Raw genomic sequence first — 23782 nt, forward strand, 5'->3', positions numbered from 1 at the left:
CTTACAAGCTTATTAAAAATCACCTTCCCTTGCTCATTACCCCATGTTATTTTCCTCAGAGTATTTACCATTCTCCCAACTAGAAAGTAAGCTCTGTGTCTTGTTCACTGTTGAAACAAGTTGAATAGTGGCTGCCACAAAGTAAGTGCCTAAATAGTTATTGAGTGAATGATAACGAATGAATGTATCATTAATTCAGTAGACCTTTTTGTAGGGTTTAGTACATACAAGTTTTGTGCTGACTGCTAGTAACGTTAAGATGAATAAGGTGGGGTTACTTTAATAGGGGATTCAAGTATGTAAACATATTTCTTCTATAACAGGAATGAGCATGGGGTATTAAGCAGCCAAAGAAGAGAGAGTCTTGCTCTAGCTGTGGTCATGAGGAGGCAAGATTTGGTAGAACAGCTGTTTCCAAGTAAACATGGGGTACAAGTATCTCAAAGAAAGAAGAAGGGATGTGTGTGCAGAGGCTTGGCAGCATGAGAGTACATTTTAATTAAATAAATTACAGGCAGCTTGGGATGCTTGGGATGCATAATGCATATGAAGGAGTGATAAGAAATAGGTTAGAGAGATATGCCGGAACCAGCTCATGAAGAGATTTATACCATTCTAAGACGTTTGGACGTTATCTGGAATTCTGATAGACAATTTAAATTTTAAGCATAGGTGTGATAAAATCAGATTTGTGTTTTAGAAAAAAAATATTACAGAAAATAATGAAGTTAGGCAGCACTGGAAACAAGTGGGAAAATTATGATGCTATTCAATTATCTGAGCAAGAAATGAGGAGAATCTGTTTTCTTGAATTAAAAGAATGTGAATCATTAAGTAAGCATATAAATTACCAGAACTCAACATTGTTTAATAGCATGTCTTCATGACCTGGTGTATACTGAGTTTTTCACCCATCCTGTGGAGTTCACGTCACTGGATAATTATGCAAACCCTCTCTCCTTCTCAAGGGATTTAAGTGCTAGGAGAAAAACAAAAATGGTAAGCAACTCGCAGAACTCTAGGACAGAGGTGTGCTTCCAAGGAGTAAAATGAGCCCAAAGATGGAGAGGATCTCACTAATTCCCCACATTACCCTCTGTTCTCATCAGGACCAGCAACATAATTTGCAAGTCCCAGTGCAAAATGAAAATGTAGGTGCCTTGTTCAAAAATTACTAAGAATTTCAAGACAGCTGCAGAAGAGCATTAAACCAAGAGCCCCACTAAATCTGGGGCCCTGTGAGCCCACACAGATTATGTGCCCATGATGCTGGTCCTGGTCCTTATTGGCTTTCTCTAGGGACCAGAATCCTAACTGACTTTGAGTTTTGATTCCTGGCAACAGTTGCCATATCCAATGACTAACACGTTAACCCAGATTATTGGATTACAATTTTATTGGACTGCCATTCTTCTTGTGCTCAGCTGAGAACATTCAAGGATCAGAGGTATTAGGAACAGGTGAGATAGGGTCACAGGCAGTGAAGCAGAGCAGGTAAGGACACACACTCTGGACCCAGACTGCTTGGGTTTCAAGTCCTCTCTGTCACTTATTGGCACCTTGGACAGTGTACAAAGCCTCTCTGTGCTCCATTCTCTGACCTGCAAAATGGAAACGATAAGAGTAACTGTGTTTTAGGATTGTTGAGAGGATTAAATGAGTTGAGTCATGTAAAGCACTTGGCAAGTGAATGGAACATGGTAAGTGCTTCGGTCATTTTTCTTATTATTTTGAAGATTATATTCTGGAGAGTAAACTTTGCTTGTTTCCATGTAGTACAAATACTACCATTCAGTGTGAGGTTTGTCATGCGATGAGCAGAAATGCTTGATTTCAATGTAGTTGAGTTTATCAGTCATTTACTTACTAGACATAAAGATATTACCCTGTCTTTTTCTTTGGAAAATTTTACATATGTCTTCAATGATTCATTTTTATATATGATATTAGATAGGAATCCAATTTCTTTTCTGCGTGGAGACACTGACTTTCTTTTCTATCTTACTTCTGCACCCCAATGTACCCAAGGATCCAGCCACTCTTGTCTCCCTTGCTCTTTCTGGAATTTGGCTCTGAGCCTTAGCAATATTATTTACTATGCCTAGACTTCTCTTCCCCTAGATATTATATAGATGACACCCAACTTCCTTCGTGCTCTTGCTCAAATATTCCATTCCCATTGAGGCTTTTGAAGTTTAAACTGACAATGCTCCCCCTCTCCCACCACACACAGGCATGCACGCATTCCCTAGCACTCCCTTCTACATTTTGTTATGTTTTTTGCAGAGCATTTAATTGCATATGAAACGCTAAATATTTGACATTTGTTTTTAATTGTCTTTCTCCCTCCTCTAGAAAGTCCATGAGGAGAGGAATAATGTTTTTTCTTTTTTTTGTTGTATTCCCAATTTCTAGAACAGTATCTCCTCCTTAGAGGATTTCAATATTCTTTTTCCAGAACCATCCAGAACACCTAATAAACAGTTATGTCTTGGGTTTTCTTCTTCTACATAGAATAGTGCAAATTCTAGCTCCACACATATATTAATAGAGGCATCTGGTTAGGAAATCTCTAGGTGACTTCTTTCTTCTTTGTCTGTTCCTTCTAGAGTCAAGGCCAAGACAGACAAGCACCCCCACTCTTTCTCTCTGTCAGAGCAGGTTTTTTCCTAGTCCACATAACAAGGGATTCAGGTTTTATTTGTGTGTGTGTGTGGAGGAAGGGATCTCTGACCAAACCTCGCCCTGTGCTCTGGCTGTGGGCTTTGTCTCACATTTACTGATTTACTATATCCATTAAAAGCCAAGCTCTCACCATCAGCAATGGAGAAATTTCCCCAAGGGCTAGTGCTCCAGAAATTTCCCTTAATTTCCTACTTTTTTAGCTATGCATTTATAAAATATTTTAAAAGCATTTCAAAGAGAATTGCAAAGGAAACAGAAAGAAAAGAAAGAGGAACCTATAGGACATGTCAACCAATTGTAACCCAATTGACAATTGGGACCCAAATTGTTACTCAATGACAGTTGGGTATTTATAAGTATTTTAGGATAATTGGTATCAATATTTCTATGTATGATAGTGTTTCTATGGTTATGTTTAAAAAAGAGTTCTTATGTTTTATAAATCTATTCTGAAATATTTACAGATGAAATGATATGATGTCTGAATATTCTTTGAAATAATCTGGCTGTGTGTGAGTGGGTAGGGGTACAGATGAGAAAGCTTGGCCATGTAATTATTGAAGCTGATGGATGAATACATTGGGTTCATTTGATATATTTAAAAATTTCCAAAATCAAGAAGATAAACATTTTAAACTGAATTAAAAAACAAACTTCTCCAGCATTCAAGTTTCTTTGTGATGGAAGACTTTCTGCAGACATGTAGTCTGCCTTGTTAATAGAAACTAATGTCTCCAACTTCCCAGTCAAGAAAAAAAAAAATATTTTGTAGATGGCTGTATAGCCAGCCCTGGTGGTCTAGTGGTTAAGATTTGGTGCTTTCACCGCTGCAGCCTGAGTTCGTTTCCCAGTCAGGGAACCACACCACCCATCTGTCGGTTGTATCACTCCCATACTGTAGCAGCTGCATGTTGCTGTGATGCTGAAAGCTATGCCACCAGTATTTTAAATACTGGAGGGTCACCCATGGTGGACAGGTTTCAGCAGAGCTTCCAGACTAATACAGACTAGGAAGAAGGACCTGGCCACTCACTCCCCTCAGAATTGGTCATGAATAGCAGGAGAGCATTGGTTGATATAGTGCCAGAAGATGACAGGATGGAGCAAAAAGACTGGGCAGGGTTCCACTCTGCTGTACACAAGGTTGCTAGGAGTGTGAATCAACTCCATGGCACTAACAGCAAAGGTGGCTATATGTTCATCTGGTCATGATTTTCACTCATTCGTCCTATTATTTATTCAACAGTCATTTATTAGATGCCTTCTAGGTTTTAAGCACCACACTAAGACTTGGAGAGGCTCACTGTCTGGAGGCAGAAAGAGACAAGAAGACAAAAAGATGCAACTGGATCTTTGTAGAGGCTTAGAAGCATAAGAAAAGGGCTGCTTGACTGAAGGTGGGGTGGAAAAGACTTCGTGAAAGAGGTTCAGTCTCAAAGGAAGCATAGGGGTTACCTAGATGAAGAGAAAGAGAAAATACACTTAACCCATCCCCTACACTAACCTGTCTACCAGTATTTTTATGTATTACAAGATTCCAAACCCTGAACGAGCTAGTTTACATTCCGTTACCTGATTAGTCATCTTCAAAGCCCCAGATAAGATATTCTAATTATTTCCTTTTAAGACACCAGGAGATAAGTAATTTTCCCAAGTTCGCAGACCTGGGATTCCAGACTCACTGATTCTAAAATATCATGCTATTATATAAACACCGAGCCAAGAAAGGAATTTCAAAAGCCAGTGGCTTTTTGTTGATGCTACAAAATAATGAAGACAGCAAGACATGTACACCGTGCATAAAATGGATGATTGAGTCTTTGTCTACCTTGTGCTAAAATTTGTAGTTAAAAATGAAAAATTTTATTTTAATTGATTTGCCTTCACAGTTATTTTCCTTTAACTTGTCTTGCTACTATCCCCAATACAAAAACTTTTATATTACAACTGATATTAATGTCTGAGTGACTCCTTGCACCTTTCATTCAGGTACACCAGTTTTTACACACAGACAAATCCTGGAAGGATGCAAAAAGTTGCAGAAACCAGAATTTATATGGTTGATCCATAGTGGGTGGTGGTTTAGGGGAGGAAGAATTTTCCCTTCTTCCCTTCTAGGTTCTCCAGCTGGTCTAATAATTAAATTGACATAAGACAGATTAACAAGAGAAAAACAAATTTAATTTTGTATGTACAGGGGTCCTATAAAAATATGAGACTCAAAGAAGTGACCAAAGCAGGAAGCTTTTATACCTTTAGACAAAGACGCAATGCATTTATGAAGAATTGACAAGACAAAAGGGTTTGGTCTTGGGGTAGCAAATTGGTGAAGAAGTAACAAGATTTGTTTATATAGCGTTCTCAGCCCTAAATTCCCTATCTCTGGTGATAAGGATGCCTTCTACCCTCCTGGTACAGGGAAGGTACCTTTTACATGGGAGATTTATCTCCTGCTTTCAGGGGTACAAAGGAGGGTCAGAGTATCCTTACACTGGCAATTTTTCAAGTACCTTTAATTCAAAATTTCAATATGCCAAAGTAGTATATTTTTGGGTGTCATATTCTGCTTCCCTTCATGATGCAAGCTCTGTATAGCAAACGGCCAAGCAATACACTTCGCTCTCCTGTAAGAAGAGTGGAGGAACTGAGAACCTGAAGTTGCTAGCTCTGCATCCCTGAGTTGTCCTCACTGTGCTATGACACATAAGCTTGACCTGGCCCTTCTGTCCTCTAGCTGTCAGCACAATGCTAAGCGTGAATAGCATACTTTTATGCCTATGAGTGTATGAAGTATTAATAGGTTAGAGCAACATGGATTATTTAAAAGGGTTTTTCTAATATATAGTTCAGTATTCATGCCTAACAATCATGACAGCCTCTTGAGCTTATATCTTAGATGACATCTGTGCTCCCCAAAACCTGTCTGTATACAGTATAATATGGTGTTACAGTGTATTTCAGTCTTAATGCTGATGGAGTGCAATGCATTAGGGAGCCCTGTAGCAGGCAGCCACTAGACATTTCATCTGCTAAAATGAAAAGGGATCAGGATGGGGGGAAATAAATCCCTGTCATTTCAGCACACATTGGCAAGAAGAAAAGACAAGTGCAACTCGTCATTATAAATAGTGTTGTTAACCCTCCTCGTTTATAGTACACATTTCCAATTATACTCATTATGATGTACTTAGCTAGAGGGCAGGTTGCATTTTTTAAGTGTGTTGAGAGCAGTAATTATTTAGCTAGTGCTCATTTGTTTTCTATTGCTTGGTTAAGCATGCTGCATTGTCTTTTTCCTGTTTTACATATTGGACGAATAAGAAATGCTAGCTTTAAATGTGCTAAATCAGTGGTTCTCTGCCCTGGAGATTTTTTAAACATACTAATGCTTGGGCCCTATCCACCAGAGATTCTGATTTAAATGGTTTGGGTTGGGGAGCATTAGGAGTTTGTAAAAGCATCTCTTGAAATTCTATATGCAGCCAGGGTTAAGGACCACATGAATTGAGTAGACAAGGAAAGCAGTTGGAAATGACTTCAGTTGTGATATTTAGAGAGAGAAAGGGCCAAGCTCACAATGATCACTATTTGATAAGGTTCTCTCTCTAAATTGGAGATGTTTTAAGAGCACCTCTAAATTGGAGATGTTTTAAGAGCACGAGTGGTTGAGGATAGGAAGTAGAGGAAATTGAAGATAGTCCCTGGAAATTAGAACTATTGCATAGGCTTCAGTGAGTGTGTGGTGCCTACCACAGTGAGAAAATGTTTATTTGCCTGGACTGTCATCCTAGATATTTTATGGAGATATAACCATGAGTTGCTTCTTCTGAAATCTATGGTCAGGGCTTGCATTTAAAGAATTTTAAGTTCAGTGATTAGTTTTATATATATATTGCATTTGCAAAATGCTTTAAATCTCATTTAATTAGGCATTCCTAACAGCTGTCCTGTGACTTGACTCCACAGTATTACCCACATAGGACTAGCAAAATTGAAGCTCTGAAAGGTTAAGTGCATTGCCCAAGGTCATTTAGCAATTCAATAATGAGCTGGGATTAGAAATCAGAGCCCCGGAGGTCTTGTCTGTTGCCAGAGCCATGAATTTGGCCTCTGTTGCAAAGTGAATGATGATTATGACAATTTAAGAATATAGAATACATTTTTTTCGGGTTCTTCAAAATGAAAGAAGTATATGGATATCCTGGAGCCTATTTTCACTGTTTCTGGAAAGTTTAGCAGAAAAGCTTTGCAATTGTGTTTAATTCAATCCATGTATAGATAGGGGTCTTTGGCTCAGTGTGCATTTTTAAATACTTGTCCGTCTCGGCAGGGAGGGAATTCTGGGGGAGGAGGCTGCTCTTGATGTATCTGCTCTATATATGGAACACCAAGATGAATAGGAAGGAAGTATATAAAAACTTCCTACTCGTAGTTCTTCTAGGGCATTGCATTTTTCACCACTTAAGCCCTCCATTTCTCCTTGAACAAAGAGAGAGCATGCTGGATTGATGGGCTTTGGATAATAAATACAAAGTTTATATTATCATTTTTGAATGCTTATAAAACTTTGCAGAACTTCTGCATTATTATCCATCCATCAAGTTTCACTTTCTGCTTCGCTGGGGATATTTAATAATGCATGTATGTACATTTCAGTATAACACACAACACCCAGGCACATCTCCTACATATAGCAGACACCTGATAAATATTTATCAATGCTGACAACACTGTATGCGGTAAGTGCTTCCCTCTGAGAACTCAGTCACAGTATCTATTTTTTTAAATTTAAGTGGGAGATGGGCTGGTGGTGCATCCTGGTTTGTACCTTTTCTACAAAGGAAATCATCTCTGTTTGAATCTCAACAATGGTTGTGAGTAAACTAGAAAGGGGTATTCTCTTGTGTGTAATGTCAGTAAAGAGAATGCACTTTTTAGGGGATTTAATGTTGAAGAAACTGCTGCCTAATATCATACCACGATCTCTGTCTGTCTATGGAGTTGACTTAGAAACAGACTTCTTAATAACCATTTGGAACTTTTACCAAATTTGAAAGTTGTTTTCTCCTCATATTCATGCTCCACTTTGATTAAACGCCAGTTCTCTTTAGTTATTTAACATCTATTTTTGATGTTTCTATCAACAATACATATAAAGTAGCACCAGTCGATTATTTTGAGGTAAGCTCTGTACTCTCCTTGCCCTTTAATTTTTAATTTAATGATTCATGAGCAAGTGTGATTTGTGCACAAAATAGTCTTCTTTGGAAACATGAACAGCTATCCCAGGCAGAATTCTGTGGCATGAAATAAAAAGGTCCAGTCATCAGACTGAATAGATAATTTTAAGAACAGCAGTGCAGTTTACCTTTTCCACACATTGGAAATGCAACCCTACGCTGCAGTGAGAAACAAAGTGTGCTTGTTTCTTACATTCACATAAGGTGATAGTTTTTTTCTGAGTGATCATATAATTTTTCACACCAACTGAGGCACTTTTGAAAGTAAGAGGATGAGCTATTAATATTTAAGCCAGCATAGCAGGCATTAACCTGTTTGCCCTGCAAACAGGACGTTTGCGCACCGCATCCATTCCTCTCCAATGATATGAGAAGGTGGTTGGTACTAATTGCCTTGCACTTGTAGTTTAATTTGCCAGGAACATGGAATAGTTTTAATCCACTCATAGTCTACTCCTCTATGTTCAGAACATGGATGAAACCCAGCACTGAATAGAAGACCAGTTTGTCGCATTTTTCTTTTAATTAGAAGGAGCCTCAATTATTGAAGCTTTTCTTCTACTGTTATTTTTACTCTTTCTTCTCATTGTCTCACATGAACTCATATTATGCTAGAGACGACCCCTTGTACCAGGCCATATGTACATGTTTTACGTGCAGTATCTCATTTAATCCAGCGATCATAAGAAATAGAAACTTTTATTTGGCCTTTTTTATAGCCAAGGAAGCTGAGGCTTTGCAAGGTTAAAGGAATTGCCTGAAGTCTAACAAGCACTCGAGTTGTAACTCAACTCCAGGAAGTATTTAATGTGTGGTTGTTTATGATATGAATCTTAAAATATCACCGGTGCCATCCTGTGCATCAAGATCAATTAGAGAGGAATCATGAGCAGATTTTTGTTTTTGTTTGTTTAATGGTGAACTGGATATGTAAGTGGGGAGGAGGAAGGAGAGTACCAGGTGACAACCAAGAGTTACAAGGCGATAAGCTTGGAATATTGGTGCCGTGAAGCAGAATGGGTCGCTGAGATCTGTTAGACCTATTAGTAATGGAGATGTTTGAGAAACAAGGGAAGGCCAGAGTGGTCTTTTTAAAAAATATATACCTTTAGAATTCTGCAGATTGAATTGAATATCTGCACACGTTGCTGAAACGTAACAATCCTGCATCTGTTTTGCACATCCATTTGCCTTTAGAAGCCCTCTTCTCCCGTGTTCATCTCCAGCGTTGCCTCTCCCGTCAGCCAGTGCATATGTTCACCCTGCTTTCCCATGCTCTCCTTGCTCTTTCCCTACTCTCACATCTCAAATTATTTGGAAACTTAAGGGGTCACTTCTTTACTCCAAATCATTAATTAAATAACCCTGCCACTAGGGCTCAATGCTCATGACTCTTCAATTTGGTGTGATTAACCCCAGCTTACCTGGCCATGAATCACCCAGAGGTGCTCTTAGCATCCTGATTTCCTCCACTTTGCTATCATCCTTCTGGGACAGACTGGTATAGACCTTCACAGAGAATCTGTAAATATCCCTCAGTGTTTGTAGCCCACTTGTGTATTTCCTATATTAAATATGGTTCTTGATCTTTAAGTTGACGTCTTCTCTGAATGTTACTTCTTTTGACTGTAATTAATAATTATGCTTGATGACTTAGTGATGATAAAATACGCATAAATCAAAATTGAATTTAGACTAGTTGTTTATTAGCCATAATCATGCTTGAGCAGTTCTTTATGTTTGCAAACAAGTACTTTAATTTATTGTTATTTTTTCAGAGGCCTAATGAGATTGGAAGCATCCGTCACAAAGCCCCACAAACACTGTTTTTGTTGATACTTGAAGCTTTCTGCAAACAGGGTACTATTGAAGAATTGATTAGAAGGGAAGAAGTATCCCTTGGGAATAACTGAGGAGCTGTGATGTGAACTCTTCCCTGGAATGCCCCTCTCTCTTCATCTTACTATAAAGTCTCTTATGGAAAGATTATGGGCTTTGATGTCTATTTAGCCACAGTTTTAATCCTAACTAGGTGACTTTGAGCAAATTATTTAACTGTCTCACCTTCCATTTTCTTATCTGTAAAATGGGAATGATAGTAATAATAATAATAGTAACACCAACCCTGTAAACTGTTGCAATAATAAAATGAAACAGCATATGCAAAATGCCCAGAAGAGGATCTGATATAGACTAAGGTGGTAATTCCTGGAAACTTCTAGTATGTTTTACACACATACATAATCCAAATGTTTGCCACCTGCAAAGCCACTATCTTCCTCTCTCTATATGTGCTTCCCGGAAATAAATTTCTTCTTGTGTATTCAATGCAAAGGGAGGCTCTGTTTGACATCACTTCCTGAGAGCTTCCACTTAGCCTTTTGTTCATCCTTTTTTGTCTGGCTTCAAACCATGATGTTAGGTGCTGCCAGAGGCATCTACTTCTTTTGTTGCTAATTACCTCTTGGACTTCTGGAATCGTTGTCCTCCCTGGAAACGAAACTGCTACCCTCATGCTGGCTTCAGAGTAGAAGTGGAGTGAGAAGACCATTGACTGCTCCATCCCAAGTGTAGATGCTGCCTGCCCTTGAGTTTCCTGTGATGCCAGCTAACTCATGTCTGTTGTGTGTAACTGACTCTGCTATAGGTTTGGTCATAAATTGAGGCACTTACACCATAGGGTGGAGAAAAATCCTTTCAAACTGGGTATTCAATATGACCATTCCAAAGTTCGAGGAGAAAGAAACACACGCATCCACACAGAAAGAAACACACGCATCCATGCATCAACACGCGCATTTCACAGAAAGAGAAAATCTTAGCAGGTGTCTCACAGATCCTGGTGTTGTTTTGCTATGTTAAGCTCCTCCCTTATCTTTCTCTCTCTTCAAAGACATATAAATTTTTCTTCATTTCTGTATAGTGCCAATCAATTTTCTTTCTGGGAAAACCTTACCTCTATTCTAAAAGTTTATTTTATCCATAGAACTCATCCTTCTCAACCTCCACCTGAAGCACTATAGGGCATGATAATCAACTATTTTTCCCAAACTTTGAATTATTTGACCCGGAATTACACCATAAAGCAGAATACCTCTGCGTGCAGGTGTTCATTGTGTGTGTGTGTGTCTGTGTGTGTGTGTGCATGTGCACGTGCATGCAGTGTGAAGGGAGAGGCATTGATCCGTGTTCTCTCTCGTGTGTGATAAAGGCATCCTTTTTACTTTTCCTATTGTCTTCAATCTTTATTTCTGGGCTCCTAAGATAACACTTGGACAAAACACTCGCACACACACACACAACCACACACATGTTCATGTACACATCCTAAGGGTAAACAATAATTTTCAGAGTAAGTAGGGTGTAATTGGAATTAATTGAGAGTGGGGGAAGAGACTTTTTCCTGAAGGCATAATTATTTATACAGATGTCCCCACCCAAATGAAGATAGCTTTTATATTATTATGTGGAACTGTTTTAATTACAGTTTTTTTTTTAACCTTTTGTTTTATACTCCTCAGAGGGCCTTAAGTACTTTTAGAAAGGGACCAATTGTAGCATTCCTCTCTGTCTGAGTAGCTTGTCCTCTTTGACTTTATTAGCATGTCCTGGCAGGAAACAGGTGGCCCACTCAAATGGGGCAACTGGGGAAAGTTTAATGAAGGGACTATTTACGAAGGAGTGGGCAGGGCTAACTTAAACTAACAGGAAATGATTCAGTACCTGGACTAGTGACACTGGGAGCCTGAAAGTTGATAAGCGTTGGAGCAGTTAGAACTCAGAGAAAGAAGCTGTGGAAGAGTGCCCCTCCAAAGGCTTTTGGTAGGGGTAGGGAACCATCTTGAGGTGATCCAGAGGATAAAATCTAGTGGAATAAATACCCTGATCTCTCTCTCTCTCCTCTTGCCATCTTTTTTCCTTCCGTTGAGTGCCCCATCCCCTGGTTGGCCAAATCCAACCAGAAGCCAATGCACAAGGGGGCCACTGCTACACTCCTAATATGATCGGTTCCCTGGATACAGAGCAGATTAAAGAATGGCAAAAAAAAAAAAAAAAAAGGAGATCTGTGAGCAGATGGAAAAGATACCATGCATCTCCTTAACTTATAATTCAAGATCATAAAATGTACAAATGTGTTGGTTTCTCCTTTTTTCTCATAATAGTAGAAATGAATTTTAAAAGCCCTAATTCCTCATCAAAAACAAAAGGAGAGGACCATGAGTAGATGAGAGCTCTAAACTCATTTATGAAAGATGTAATGAACAAAGACTGAAGAGCAGAGAAACTAATGAAACAGCACAGGAAACCATGACCTAATTTAGCAGGAATGTGGGTGGCAATAGAAGAGGAAGCTCGTCTACCCAGGAAGACTCTTTAGGATTGTGGTGGCTGGTCTGACGGAAGACAGGAGTGAGGAGTGGGACTGAAAAAAATATGGGTTATTTAAAGTCTTTAAATAACCTGTAGAGGCATAAAAATAGTGATATAATTATAAAAAATTAAAAGGTAGTGCAAAGTAAATTATCATCAATTATGGCAGAAAGTCAATAGAAAATGTCTGAAGTTAATAAATCAAGAAGTAATGACATGACCATATTATTTATAGATTTTGAGGTAACCACAGAAGACCTAAATATAGAAACAGTTCAAAATATTCTGGGAGAAGGAGGACAGGGAATGGGTTGTGAGTTATTTGCTTCTCACTATGAGTCATTTTTGTGTGTGTGTGTGAGGAAGATCGGCCCTGAGCTAACATCCGTTGCCAGTCTTCCTCTTTTTGCTGAGGAAGATTAGGCCTGAGGTAACATCTGTGCCCATCTTCCTCTACTTTGTATATGAGATGCAGCCACAGCATGACTTGATGAGTGGTGCATATGTCCGCGCCCGGGATTGGAACCTGCGAACCCTGGCCGCCAAAGTGGAGGTGTGAACTTAACCACTATACCACCGGGCCGACCCCGCTATGAGTCTTTTTGTACTAATGATTTTTTAAAAAACCATGTGAATATATAATTTTAATAAAGTCTCCTTTTTTCCTTTTGTTTTGCTCCACTTAGTTTACTGGCTTTCTAGAAATTTTCTTCTTAACATGGTTAGATCCATTATCTGTCTCAAACCTACCAATTAATTCTATTTTCTCCTACACTCCCTTCTCTCCATTCTTCATAAGCCTCCACATGAGCACACACACAAGCCGTACACACACATCTTCCTTCTGAATGCAGTTACATCTTGCTCTATAAATTCCATGTGCCTTATTCCATTCCATTCATTATGTTTCCTTGTCTTTACTCAAGTTGTTTTCTTGCCTTGAAATGACTTCAGCCTTTTTTCTTTTTCCTATTCAGCCTTCAAATCCCAGAATACAATCTGCTTCCTCCATGAGCTGTCTTTGGTTTTCCAGAGACACAAATCATTACTCTTTCTTCTATATTCTCCTAACACTGCACCCATCTGACACTTCTCTCTACAATGACGCAACTAGTAGTGGTATCTATCTGCTCCTTTTTCTTTCTATTTAATTGTAACCTCAAGAATTTGTATCTTCGTATCTAGTGCAATAACTTGGCACATAGTAATTGAAGTAGTGGCTAACCACTATAACTATAATTGATTTTTGTTGCTGTTGTTAATTCAGAAGGCATCTAAAGATTATGAAATAACTGCCCCAACACATTAAAGTGAATATCGGCTGTCTTTTTATTGAGGTGCCTATTACTCCTGCTTCTCAGCAAAACTATGAAGTAGACAATATTTTGTTCCATCGCAATTTTAGTGCCTCTTCCCTAAATTTCAATTACATACATATTGTCTCAGGTAATAAGGAATAAGAAATCTAATAAACTAATACCCATAAATAAATACATTAATAATACATTCATTTTAATAAGAGTGTTTGCATTGTAAAAAATAGCCTACAAAGGGAAGTGCCTTACCCCAGGGAGTGAATTGCTAGTAATAAAAACCCAGCCCCATGAGCTGTTACTTTGAGATCAAAGAGGGTTTCTGGGGCCTCTCAGATTATGCCATGTAACTCTTATGCCACAGGTAATATAGATTATAATTCATTTAAAATATATTAAGACAATGGGAAATAATCTTTGCATGTTAGAATGCATAGGTTTGAAATCACAATTATTCAGTGTAATGTGTCTCTCTCATAGAAGTAAGACTGAGTATAATGTTAAGTATTAACCTCTGGTCTCTGCTTTTTATTCTCATTTCCCAGGTAGTCTTTTCACATGTTCTTTCTTCACCTCTTTTTTATTTCAATTGCTGCCGAACCCTGGATTTTTATCTACATCCACATAATAGGGCACTATAATTTTATTTTTCCTTTACTTCAGGAAATGCCACAATAAAACAGTCTCGATACAGGATTATCATCCAAGAAGCAGCCAACGGAGGCCAAGAATGCCCAGATACCTTATTTGAAGAGCGAGAGTGTGAAGATGTCCCATTGTGCCCCATATATCGGTAATTACCCTTTTAAATAATCGTTCCACTTTAGTATAAATTCTGACCTATTTTCTTTCATAAAATATATGGTTGTTCAGTGAGAAATAAGATGAAGTAATGTTGTTTATCTTCACATACTTCAATGTTTTCCCCTCTTATCTGGAATGTATTTTGAGAGAGTAAAGGCTGTGTAAGTCTAATTAACAGGGAAAATAGAAACAAACATGTTTTTATTGTAAATGAGCTGCTGGAATTCTGCCATCCAGGCAATCAATTTTCAGGATCAGGATCCAAAGAGATTCAGGATGAGGTCTTTACCTGAAACACATATGCATACACACACAGATAATTTACTTCATTCTATTGTTCTATCCTAAAGCCTTTTATCAAGAACTAAGAATCAAATTAGTAGTTCTTTAATAATTGTTTATTTTAATTCAAACAAAAATGTTTTTGCTTCTAAATTTTTATCATATGCACATTTTCCAAAACATCTAGTTAGAAAAAAAAGTTTAACCTATGGATAAAATGTGGGGTTTTTTTGGTGAGGCAGATTGGCCCTTAGCTAACATCTGTGCCAATCTTCCTCTATTTTTTTTTTTTTTTTTGCATGAGATGCTGCCACAGCATTACTTGATGAGCAATGCATAGGTCTGCACCTGGGATCTGAGCCTGTGAACCCCAGGCCACCGAAGTGAAATCTGTGAACTTAACCACTATGCCACTGGGCCGGCCCCAGATAAAATGTTTTTTTTAAAGAAAAGAAAATGAGGGGGCAGGCCTGGTGGTGTGGTTAAGTTCACACACTCTGCTTCGGCAGCCCAGGGTTCACAGGTTCAGATCCTGGGTGCGGACCTACACACCACTTATCAAGTCATGCTGTGGCAGGTGTCCCACATATAAAGTAGAGGAAGATGGGTGCTGGTGTTAGCCCAGGGCCGATCTTCCTCAGCAAAAAGAGGAGGCTTAGCAACAGATGTTAGCTCAGGGCTAATCTTCCTCACCAAAAAAAAAAAAAAGAAAAGAAAAGAAAATGGGTAACTTTTAAACTGTATGTTACCTATATGTTCCCTCTCGGCAAGTTGGTGATTATTATTTATAAAAACAATACTTGAGGTTTGTGTGTTTAGTCATAAACTTCCACTCTTTTAACATTGGATTGAAACATTGCTTTAGAGTACATCTGGATTAAATTCACCATTGGGTTTTACTGATTTGTGAAAAAACTCCATGGTCTTAAAAATCGTATAGTTATCAGCACACTTACAAATGCCTTTAGCAAAAATGCCTTGTGTCTCTCCTGATTATTTGAGAAACTATATCTTAAAGCTGTGAAATTCAAGGGCTAATTTATTTAGAAAAATACAGGTTCTTTTTTTTTTTTTTTTTTTAAGACTCCTCACCTTAAAGACCTTAAAGTTTAGGGTGTCAATGAAGAAATCTAAATTACTATTGATTTTGTTATCCCTTTACTCCTATTGTTTCTATCTGATGACCAGTTTGGGGAGGATGTAAATAAACACTGGGAACATGCCCAGACTACTCATTTTTTCTCATTAACCACAGGGCCGTTGTGGAAACACTGTCAATATTCATCCTTTTGTGCCATGTATAAATATTGAAACTTCTGAGCCCAGCAAAAGAGCTCTCAGGGAAAATAGCAATTGAAAAAATTAGCCAAATCAAATATTATTAGACGTTTTTATGAACCCAAGGCTATTATAATCAGAGAAAATCCTAGAAACTATTAGTGGTTTCTTCCTTTCTATTGTCTACTCTCTTTACTCTCTTGCTGGACTTCAATTTAGCCGCTCATGTTTGAACTAGTTTGCATTATTGACCTCCTGCCATTTCCCCAGAAATCAGTTCTGCTGTGTATGGATTGGATCATTGTAGCATCTCTCCTGATGTGTAGTTTGATATGTGTCCAAGTTATCAGCATGCTTCTCTGTTCTTTAGTAAAACATCCTTGAATTTTGAGTATTATGGTTCTAACTTAGGTTTTGCTTTCTCCCTCATTGGTATGTTAGGGAGGCGAGTTAATGTAGACCTTTATCTTATCTTCTGATTCTTCTTCTTCACTCCATTAAGGTGACATATTCACATGTTTACCAAATTAAAACAGAATCAAAATATCTATAGAAATTTTTCTGTGAATTTGAGCATCTCCCAACATGTTAAGTTAGTAAGAAAAAGGGAAGAGAGTATGGGTGGTATATCCCTATGTAGAGTTGGCAATGGGGTGTAGCCAGGAGTCTATGGCTGAACATCCAAGGATTTAGGACTGACAGCCAGCCTGCCCTGACTTGTACAATCTCAGGCATGACACTTAACCTCTTGAGCCCAGGTTTATCATCCCAAAACTGAGAGTTTAACAAGAGATTCCTGAAAATACCTTCCTTCTGTTTCAATCTATGCAGCACTCTAAACTAGGTTGAATTCCTTGGTCTCATTTTAGTCTAGAAAGGCTATGTAAACTTAAGGGATATGAATGAATGACAAATCCTAGTTGAAAATCCCTTACCATTTTAGTTTCTGTGTTTTAGAATTATGCTGAATGAGCCGATGCATATACAAAGTAAATTTACAGTTATTTAAAATTAATAAGTGATTTCTTTAAACATGACGTGTTTTTCTGTTTTACTATTCCCTGATTTCTCCCCAATTCTTCAGTTATTCTCAATATGGAGACCACTTGAATGAGATCAATTATTTTTTTCTTAACTTTACATTTTAATGTACTTTGCTTGATTCGGCAAGATGGTCTATATCTCTCCCTTAAGCCACCTCTGCCTCCCTTACCTCCAATTGTCCAAGAACCTTGAGACTCACTTAGTCTAAAAGAGGGGAGAGGAGGTGGTGAGTGCTGATATTGATGTTGGCTATGCTAAGTGATCTCCACGCACTCTATCAAGCTATGTTCACATAACTAACAGGGTTCTTTAAAATGACTTTTCCTGAGCAAAGGAATTCTGGTATACACCTTTTTTTTTCCTTTACTAAGACTTCTCTTTTTTATTGTGGTAAAAGACATACAACATGAAATTTATTATCTTTACCATTTTTAAGTGTACAGTACAGTAGTGTTAACTATATGCATATCGTTCTGCAACAAATCTCGAGAACGTTTTCATCTTGCAAAACTGGTCAATGATATCTTTGCTTCATGTTTCTGTTTTATTCTTTGAAGTAGCATCTCTTATCACAGATATTGGCTTATATGAAAAAGTACAAAAATATACTAAGCGAGTGAACAGAATCTGTGGTTATGGGTTATATGGAACATTCTGAAGAGACAGGTTAAAGGATTCAAGACACAGTCTGTCCTGTGGGTATAAAAATAGAGAGTTTTGTTGATCTGAGAATGGGTAACAGTGGAAAAGCCAGAAGGCTTCATTAGAGACTATTTCATCCTCGGGATAGACATACTGGCATTCATCAGAGGCAGATCAATTTCTCTTCCCTGGGATGAACTCACACATAAGATAGATCCCTGTGGCCCCTCACCTTCCTTTTACTCTATAACCTATTGAGATGTTTGAGTTACTCTCAAGTCTTAGGAAACATCTTATAAAAAACTTGAAGCAGAAGATCAAGGGTAAAAGTTGGCACCCAAAACTTTCGGGTATTCGCAAGTTTTGGACCTGGGGATTTTCTCTCTTTTATTTTCTTTTATTGCCTTTTTAAACAATGTTAAGTTCATAAAAAGCTAAGCCTTCTATATTTGATTTGTGCTTCTAATGCTTTTTATTGCCCTTTGCTATATGAACTAAGGTTTATGTGCAAAATGTCCACATTTTAAAAAATAGAATTACTGCATTAACCACAAATCTGGGGCAGAGTGGACTATTGTCATCCCTGGTGCATGCCAGGGCTCCATTTAATGACATTGGTTTCAAATCCATTTTTATTGAATTACTATCTTTATGCTTTTGGATTTCAAATTTCTCGTTTCAAGTATTTCTTTTGTATGTTTGTCATGGTGAAATTTCTAGTCTGCTGTTCTTTGTAATTGCAGGTGGAAGCCACAGAAATGGAGCCCTTGTATCTTAGTGCCAGAGTCTGTCAGGCAGGGAATAATGGGCACCAGTGAAGCCTGTGGAAAAGGGGTGCAAACAAGAGGTAAGGGGATTTTAAAACAGTTTTTCTATTCAAATATGATTTAAAATTATATTACTCGTATAAACTACTGGTTTTTTATGTTTGAATAAGTTGTGATATTATTGGATTGGATTATTTATATTTATCAGTGTTTGAATTTTTTAAGTTTGGCATTAGTTAATGTTGATATTATACCATCGTTTAACCATACCCAGCTAGTGTGCCTAAGGATTAATGCAATGTAAGCACGTATCTGTTCTCAGTCATCAGCATACCCCAATGCTGATGTTCCAAATGCATGTTGGATATTAGCTAAGGACTGAAGCATATGTCAAGGTTAGACCCAATAGTATACATTTCACTTTTTAAGTGCTAAGTAAATATTTGTTGAAGGAATATAGGGATAACTAATTCCAATAATTGAATTGACTAATTTTAATAATCATGAATTAAACGTAATTGTTATATACACATTTACTCTATGTTCTATATATAATATACGTAGAAAGGAACTATTAACATTTCTGGAAGGTGTTGTGAATAGACTTTTGAATCTTAGTAGAAGTGCCTTTTATCATCAATGTCTATCGCTTCTCGGCCTTTTGGCTAAGATCAAGTGTAGTATCATCAATGTCTAAAAGGTGTGGCATATTGAAATCTCTGAGAAGCACTCAGGACTCATCAGATTGCTCACTTTTCTGTTTCATTCATAATCCAAGTGCTGGTGATATGAAGCTTTATAAGAAGTGCTTTATTTTTGAAATATGACCACTTTCTCATTTTTAAAAGGATGTATGTAGCAGAGTCAGATCTTGTGGGACCAACTACATTGCAATGGTTTCATAATTCTTCTAAAAAGTATATTTAGAATTAAGTTTCTCTTCCTCTTGCATAGTTTATTGTACTAGTCATGATCAGTCATCCCAGCCAGCACAGTAACTCCCTTTTTTGTCTATTGATTGGAAGGCACGAGGCAACATGGCCTGGCAGCAGTGTTAACTTCCAGTTCAATGGACAATGTTTCTCCTAGTGGAAGCTTTCCTCCCTTTGGAACTAAGACCTATAGGCAGCAGAGAATAACATCAAGGGGGACAGAAAGCAAAAGATTTTACTAGTGGGTCACTAGGGGTAATGGTGAGTTGTGCCGCTCTGATTCCCATCCCCTGACTCCTGGACCCATGAATTCTGGCTATGGGAGAAACAACACCATATATTGGATGCTGATTCAGAGCACATACAGTCTTCCGGAAAAACCTTGCCCCGCCCTGCAAGGTATTGGCACCCAGCTGGTGCAGTAACTGAATCTTCAAAAGACATTTCTACCATTCTGTCAAGCCAGCTGCTTCAGGATGGTGGGGAACATGGTAATACCAGTGAATTCCATGAGCATGGGCCATTGCCACATCTGATTTGCTATGAAGTGAGTTCCTTGATCAGAAGCAATGCTATGTGGAATACCATGACTATGGATAAGGCATTCTATAAGTTTATGGATGGTAGTTTTGGCAGAAGCATTGCCTACAGGGAAGGCAAATCCATATCCAGTGTAAGTGTCTATTCCAATAAGAGCAAAACACTGTCCCTTCTATGATGGAAGTGGTCCACTATAATCAACCTGCCACCATGTAGCTGACTGATCACTCTGGGGAATGGTGCCATACTGTGCACTCAGCATTGGTCCTTGCTGCTGGCAGACTGAGCACTCAGTGGTGGCCATAGCCAGGTCATCCTTGGTGAGTGCAAGTCCGTGTTGCTGAGCCCATGCATAAACCTCCATTCCAGTCACCATGGCTGCTTTGTTCATGAGCCCATTGGGTGTTGACAGGCGTGGCTGAGGAAAGAGACTGACTGGTATCCACAGAATGGGTCATCCTATCCACTTGATTATTAAAATCCTCCTCTATGGGTAACCCTTTGGTGAGCATTCATGTGGGTCACAAATATGTTCACATTTTTTTTTGCCCATTTGGAGAGGTCTATCCACATATTTCTTTCCTAAATTTCCTCGTCACTAATTTTCCAATCACATTCCTTCCAAGTCCCTGACCATCCAGCAAAACCAATGGCTGCAGCCCATGAATCTGTATATAATTACACGTCTGGCCATTTCTTCTTCCAAGAAAAGTGAACAACTGAGTACACTGCTTGAAGTTCTATCCACTAGGAAGACTTCCCTTTACCTTTGTCTTTCAAGGATGTCCCAGAAAGGGGCTGTAGTGATGCAGCTGCCCATTTTCGGATTGTGCCTGCATATCATGCAGAACCGTCTGTAAACCAGAACTGAGTCTTCTCTTCCTCTGTCAGCGATTATAAGGAATTCTCCCCAGGCTGGGAGAGAGAAAGTGCTGTAGCAGGAGTGGGGACCATGAGCATTTGGACCATTCTTCATGTAACTTACTTGTGCCTTCAGGGCCTGCTTGGGCCCAATCATGTATATACCACTTTCATTTGATGATGGAGTGCTGCTCTACATGCCCTGCTTTATGACTTGGTGAGTAAGGTAACACCCAGTTCATGATGGGAAGCTCAAGTTGCATGGTAACTTGGTGGCCCATGATTAAGTATTCAGTCTCTACTAAGACCCAGTAGCAGACCAAAAGCTGTTTGTCAAAAGAGGAGTAGTTATCCACAGAGGATGGCAGGGCTTTGCTCCAAAATCCTAAGGACCTGCACTGCACTTCACCTATATGAGCCTGCCAAAGGCTCCAAACAGCATCCCTAACTGCCACTGATACTTCAAGTACCATGGGATCTGCTGGATCAAATAGCCCAAGTGGTAGAACAGTTTGCACAGTAGCCTGGACCTATTACAGAACATTTTCTTGTTCTGGGTTCCAAAAACTAGCAGCTTTTCAGGTCACTAGGTAAATGGACTGGAGTAACAGAGCCAAACAAGGAATATGTTGCCTCTAAAATCCAAAGAGGCACGCTAGGTGTTGTGCCTAGATTTTGGTTGTGGGAAGGACCAGACATAACAACTTATCCTTCACTTTAGAAGGGATATCTTGACATGCCCCATACCATTGGGCCTCTAGAATTTCGTTGAAGTAGAAGGCTCCTGACTTCTTTTTGGATTTATTTCCCACCCTCTGACGTGGAATGTCTTACCAATAAGTCTACACTAGTTGCTCCTTCTTGCTCACTAGGTCCAGTCAGCATAATGTCATCAATGTAATGGACCAGTGTGATATCTTGTTGAAGGGAAAGATGATCAAGATCCCTGCAAACTAAATTATGACATAGGGATGGAGAGTTGATATACCCCTGAGGTAGGACAGTGAAAGTGTATTGCTGGCCTTGCCCGCTGAAAGCAAACTGCTTCTGGTGGTCTTTCTTATCTCCAAATACAGTAGTATTTAGTCTTAGGGCTTCAACAAATGAATTTGGGGAAGACACCGTTTGGTCCATAACAGTTACACTTTGGAAATGATGTCCCTGTCAGAACATTTACAGATGTAAATTAGCTTGGCAAGGTCCTTTAATTCAGGAGTGCTACAAGGCTATACAGTGACTCCGTGTAAATTACGAGGAGGGAACACTCCTCAAAACATTTTACTTCCATATGTCCGAAAATCGTTGTAATAATATGATCTTGTTATTACAAGACCTTTGCCTACTTTCTCCTGGAAAATTTTATAAAATATATAGATCATCCATATCTGCATGAATGAAGTCCTTTAAAAATGGTACCTTTGTGTAAAACTTAACTCTAAGTTGTGACCTGGACTTTGACAGTCTATGATACTGGAGTATCATACTCGTTGGTTTTTATTACAAAACTATTTAGTAAATTCTGCAGAGACATTGCTCCTAAATTATGTAGAATCTTATCACATAAATGGCAAATTATTTTATCTGACTTAGAAGAATTCTACCTTGGATTTCAATTTAAATGGATTCTAGCTGGAGGCCTGATAGTCCTTTAGACTAGGCAAGTGACCTACTTGAGTTTGCCCGAAATTAGACACCAACATTAGAGAATTCCTAGAGTTTAGTTGTTGGGAAATTTGCACTTTTAAAGTAGTAGGATGGGTCTCCAATTTTAAGATAGTGAAGTAAAGGCATTTCCACTCCCATCTATACTCTAAAATTACTTCAAAACCAGAAAGAAAAATGTGAAACAGTAACACAAAGTTAATCCCCAATGAGATCTCCTTTATAAAATTGTTCCAAAGAACAAGAAGCACAATGTGCTCACGCTCAAGTAAATTAGGAGCCATCTGTAACCTCAATCACAATCTATGATTTAGAAAGTGAATAAAGATATGGTGAAGTACTCTGCATAACAGGGTTATACCTAAATGTTGGCAGGGCTGAAGATGTGGAGGCTGAAGAGAAACAAAGCGATTTGGCCTCGACAAATCCTGAAAGGCACCACCTTCTGCAGAAGGAAATATGCAAGAGTGTGTGTGTGTGTGTGTGTATTTGGGGTGGAAGAAAAAAACAGGGGCTTTTGAAAGTCTGATTAAAGAACTGTGAGCACTGACCCTGCTTAGTTCCTCATCTTTTGCCATGCACAGTCAGGTTCCTACTTCTTCCTCTTGTAGAAGGCTGGAGGTTTATTCTCTGGGGATATAGAACCAGAGCGGTTGTGGACTTTGGACATCAGGAAGAGGAGGTGGAGATGAAGGGCTAGACTGAAGTCAGGAGGGTCAAAGGAGAGTGTGAACAAGGACTGAGGAGACCCTCTGTTCCCTTCCCCCTCCTGCTTTAGCACGCTGGCCCGGTGGCTTGAATACTTTTCAGTCCCATGGAAACCCTATCAATCTGAAAACAATTTAGATTTAATTTTCTCTTTGAGGATTTTTTGAATCACAGAGGGAGCATGACTTCAGATCATAAACTCATGGAAAGGCCAGCTTGGGGTTACAAATTCTCACAGGAGATTTTTTTTGCCCTCAGCATCCAGTGTTAAGTTTTAGACATGCAAGTGGCCTTGCCAAGATGTTTTGCTTGATGCATTTTATTTCTAGTTCACCCTTACACTGAGGGCAAGCCTTATGGATTGCCATACTTCTGGATGGAAAAGAAAAGAAAACAGAAAGGCAAGTACCATCTACAAGGAAACGGGGATTTAGGGTTTCATTGTCCTAGCTGTCCCACACTTCAGGGACAGAGGGGTTCTCTCTGCCCAGCTTCTTGTGCGTAATCTGAATAAAGAAGGGATGGTAACTCAGCTTTTATGGTAAAAGAAATCATAAGAGGAAGAAACTTAAATGTTATAACATACTTTGATGAAACTGCCCTTAATAGCGTAAAACTTCAGTACTGAAAAAGGAAAAGTGAAGATCCTGGCA

General features: G+C 38.7%; 1 protein-coding gene and 1 non-coding gene across 2 annotated transcripts in view; both read left to right on the plus strand.

Moving 5' to 3' along the window:
* The window catches only part of THSD7B (thrombospondin type 1 domain containing 7B), an 808984-nt gene that overhangs the window by 467506 nt on the left and 317696 nt on the right, over nt 1-23782 (plus strand). The window contains exons 11-12 of the mRNA XM_087435109.1: nt 14273-14402; nt 18403-18506. Coding sequence (XP_087291235.1) covers nt 14273-14402; nt 18403-18506 — 234 coding nt within the window. The remainder of the gene's footprint in view (nt 1-14272; nt 14403-18402; nt 18507-23782) is intronic.
* On the plus strand, nt 19072-19267 carry LOC147916248 (U2 spliceosomal RNA). Its single transcript, XR_015553297.1, has one exon. It is a non-coding gene; the product is annotated as a U2 spliceosomal RNA (small nuclear RNA).

This window comes from Ceratotherium simum, chromosome 9, assembly GCF_057802395.1.
Source record: "Ceratotherium simum simum isolate JZ-2026a chromosome 9, ASM5780239v1, whole genome shotgun sequence".
Classification (NCBI taxonomy): Eukaryota; Metazoa; Chordata; class Mammalia; order Perissodactyla; family Rhinocerotidae; genus Ceratotherium; species Ceratotherium simum.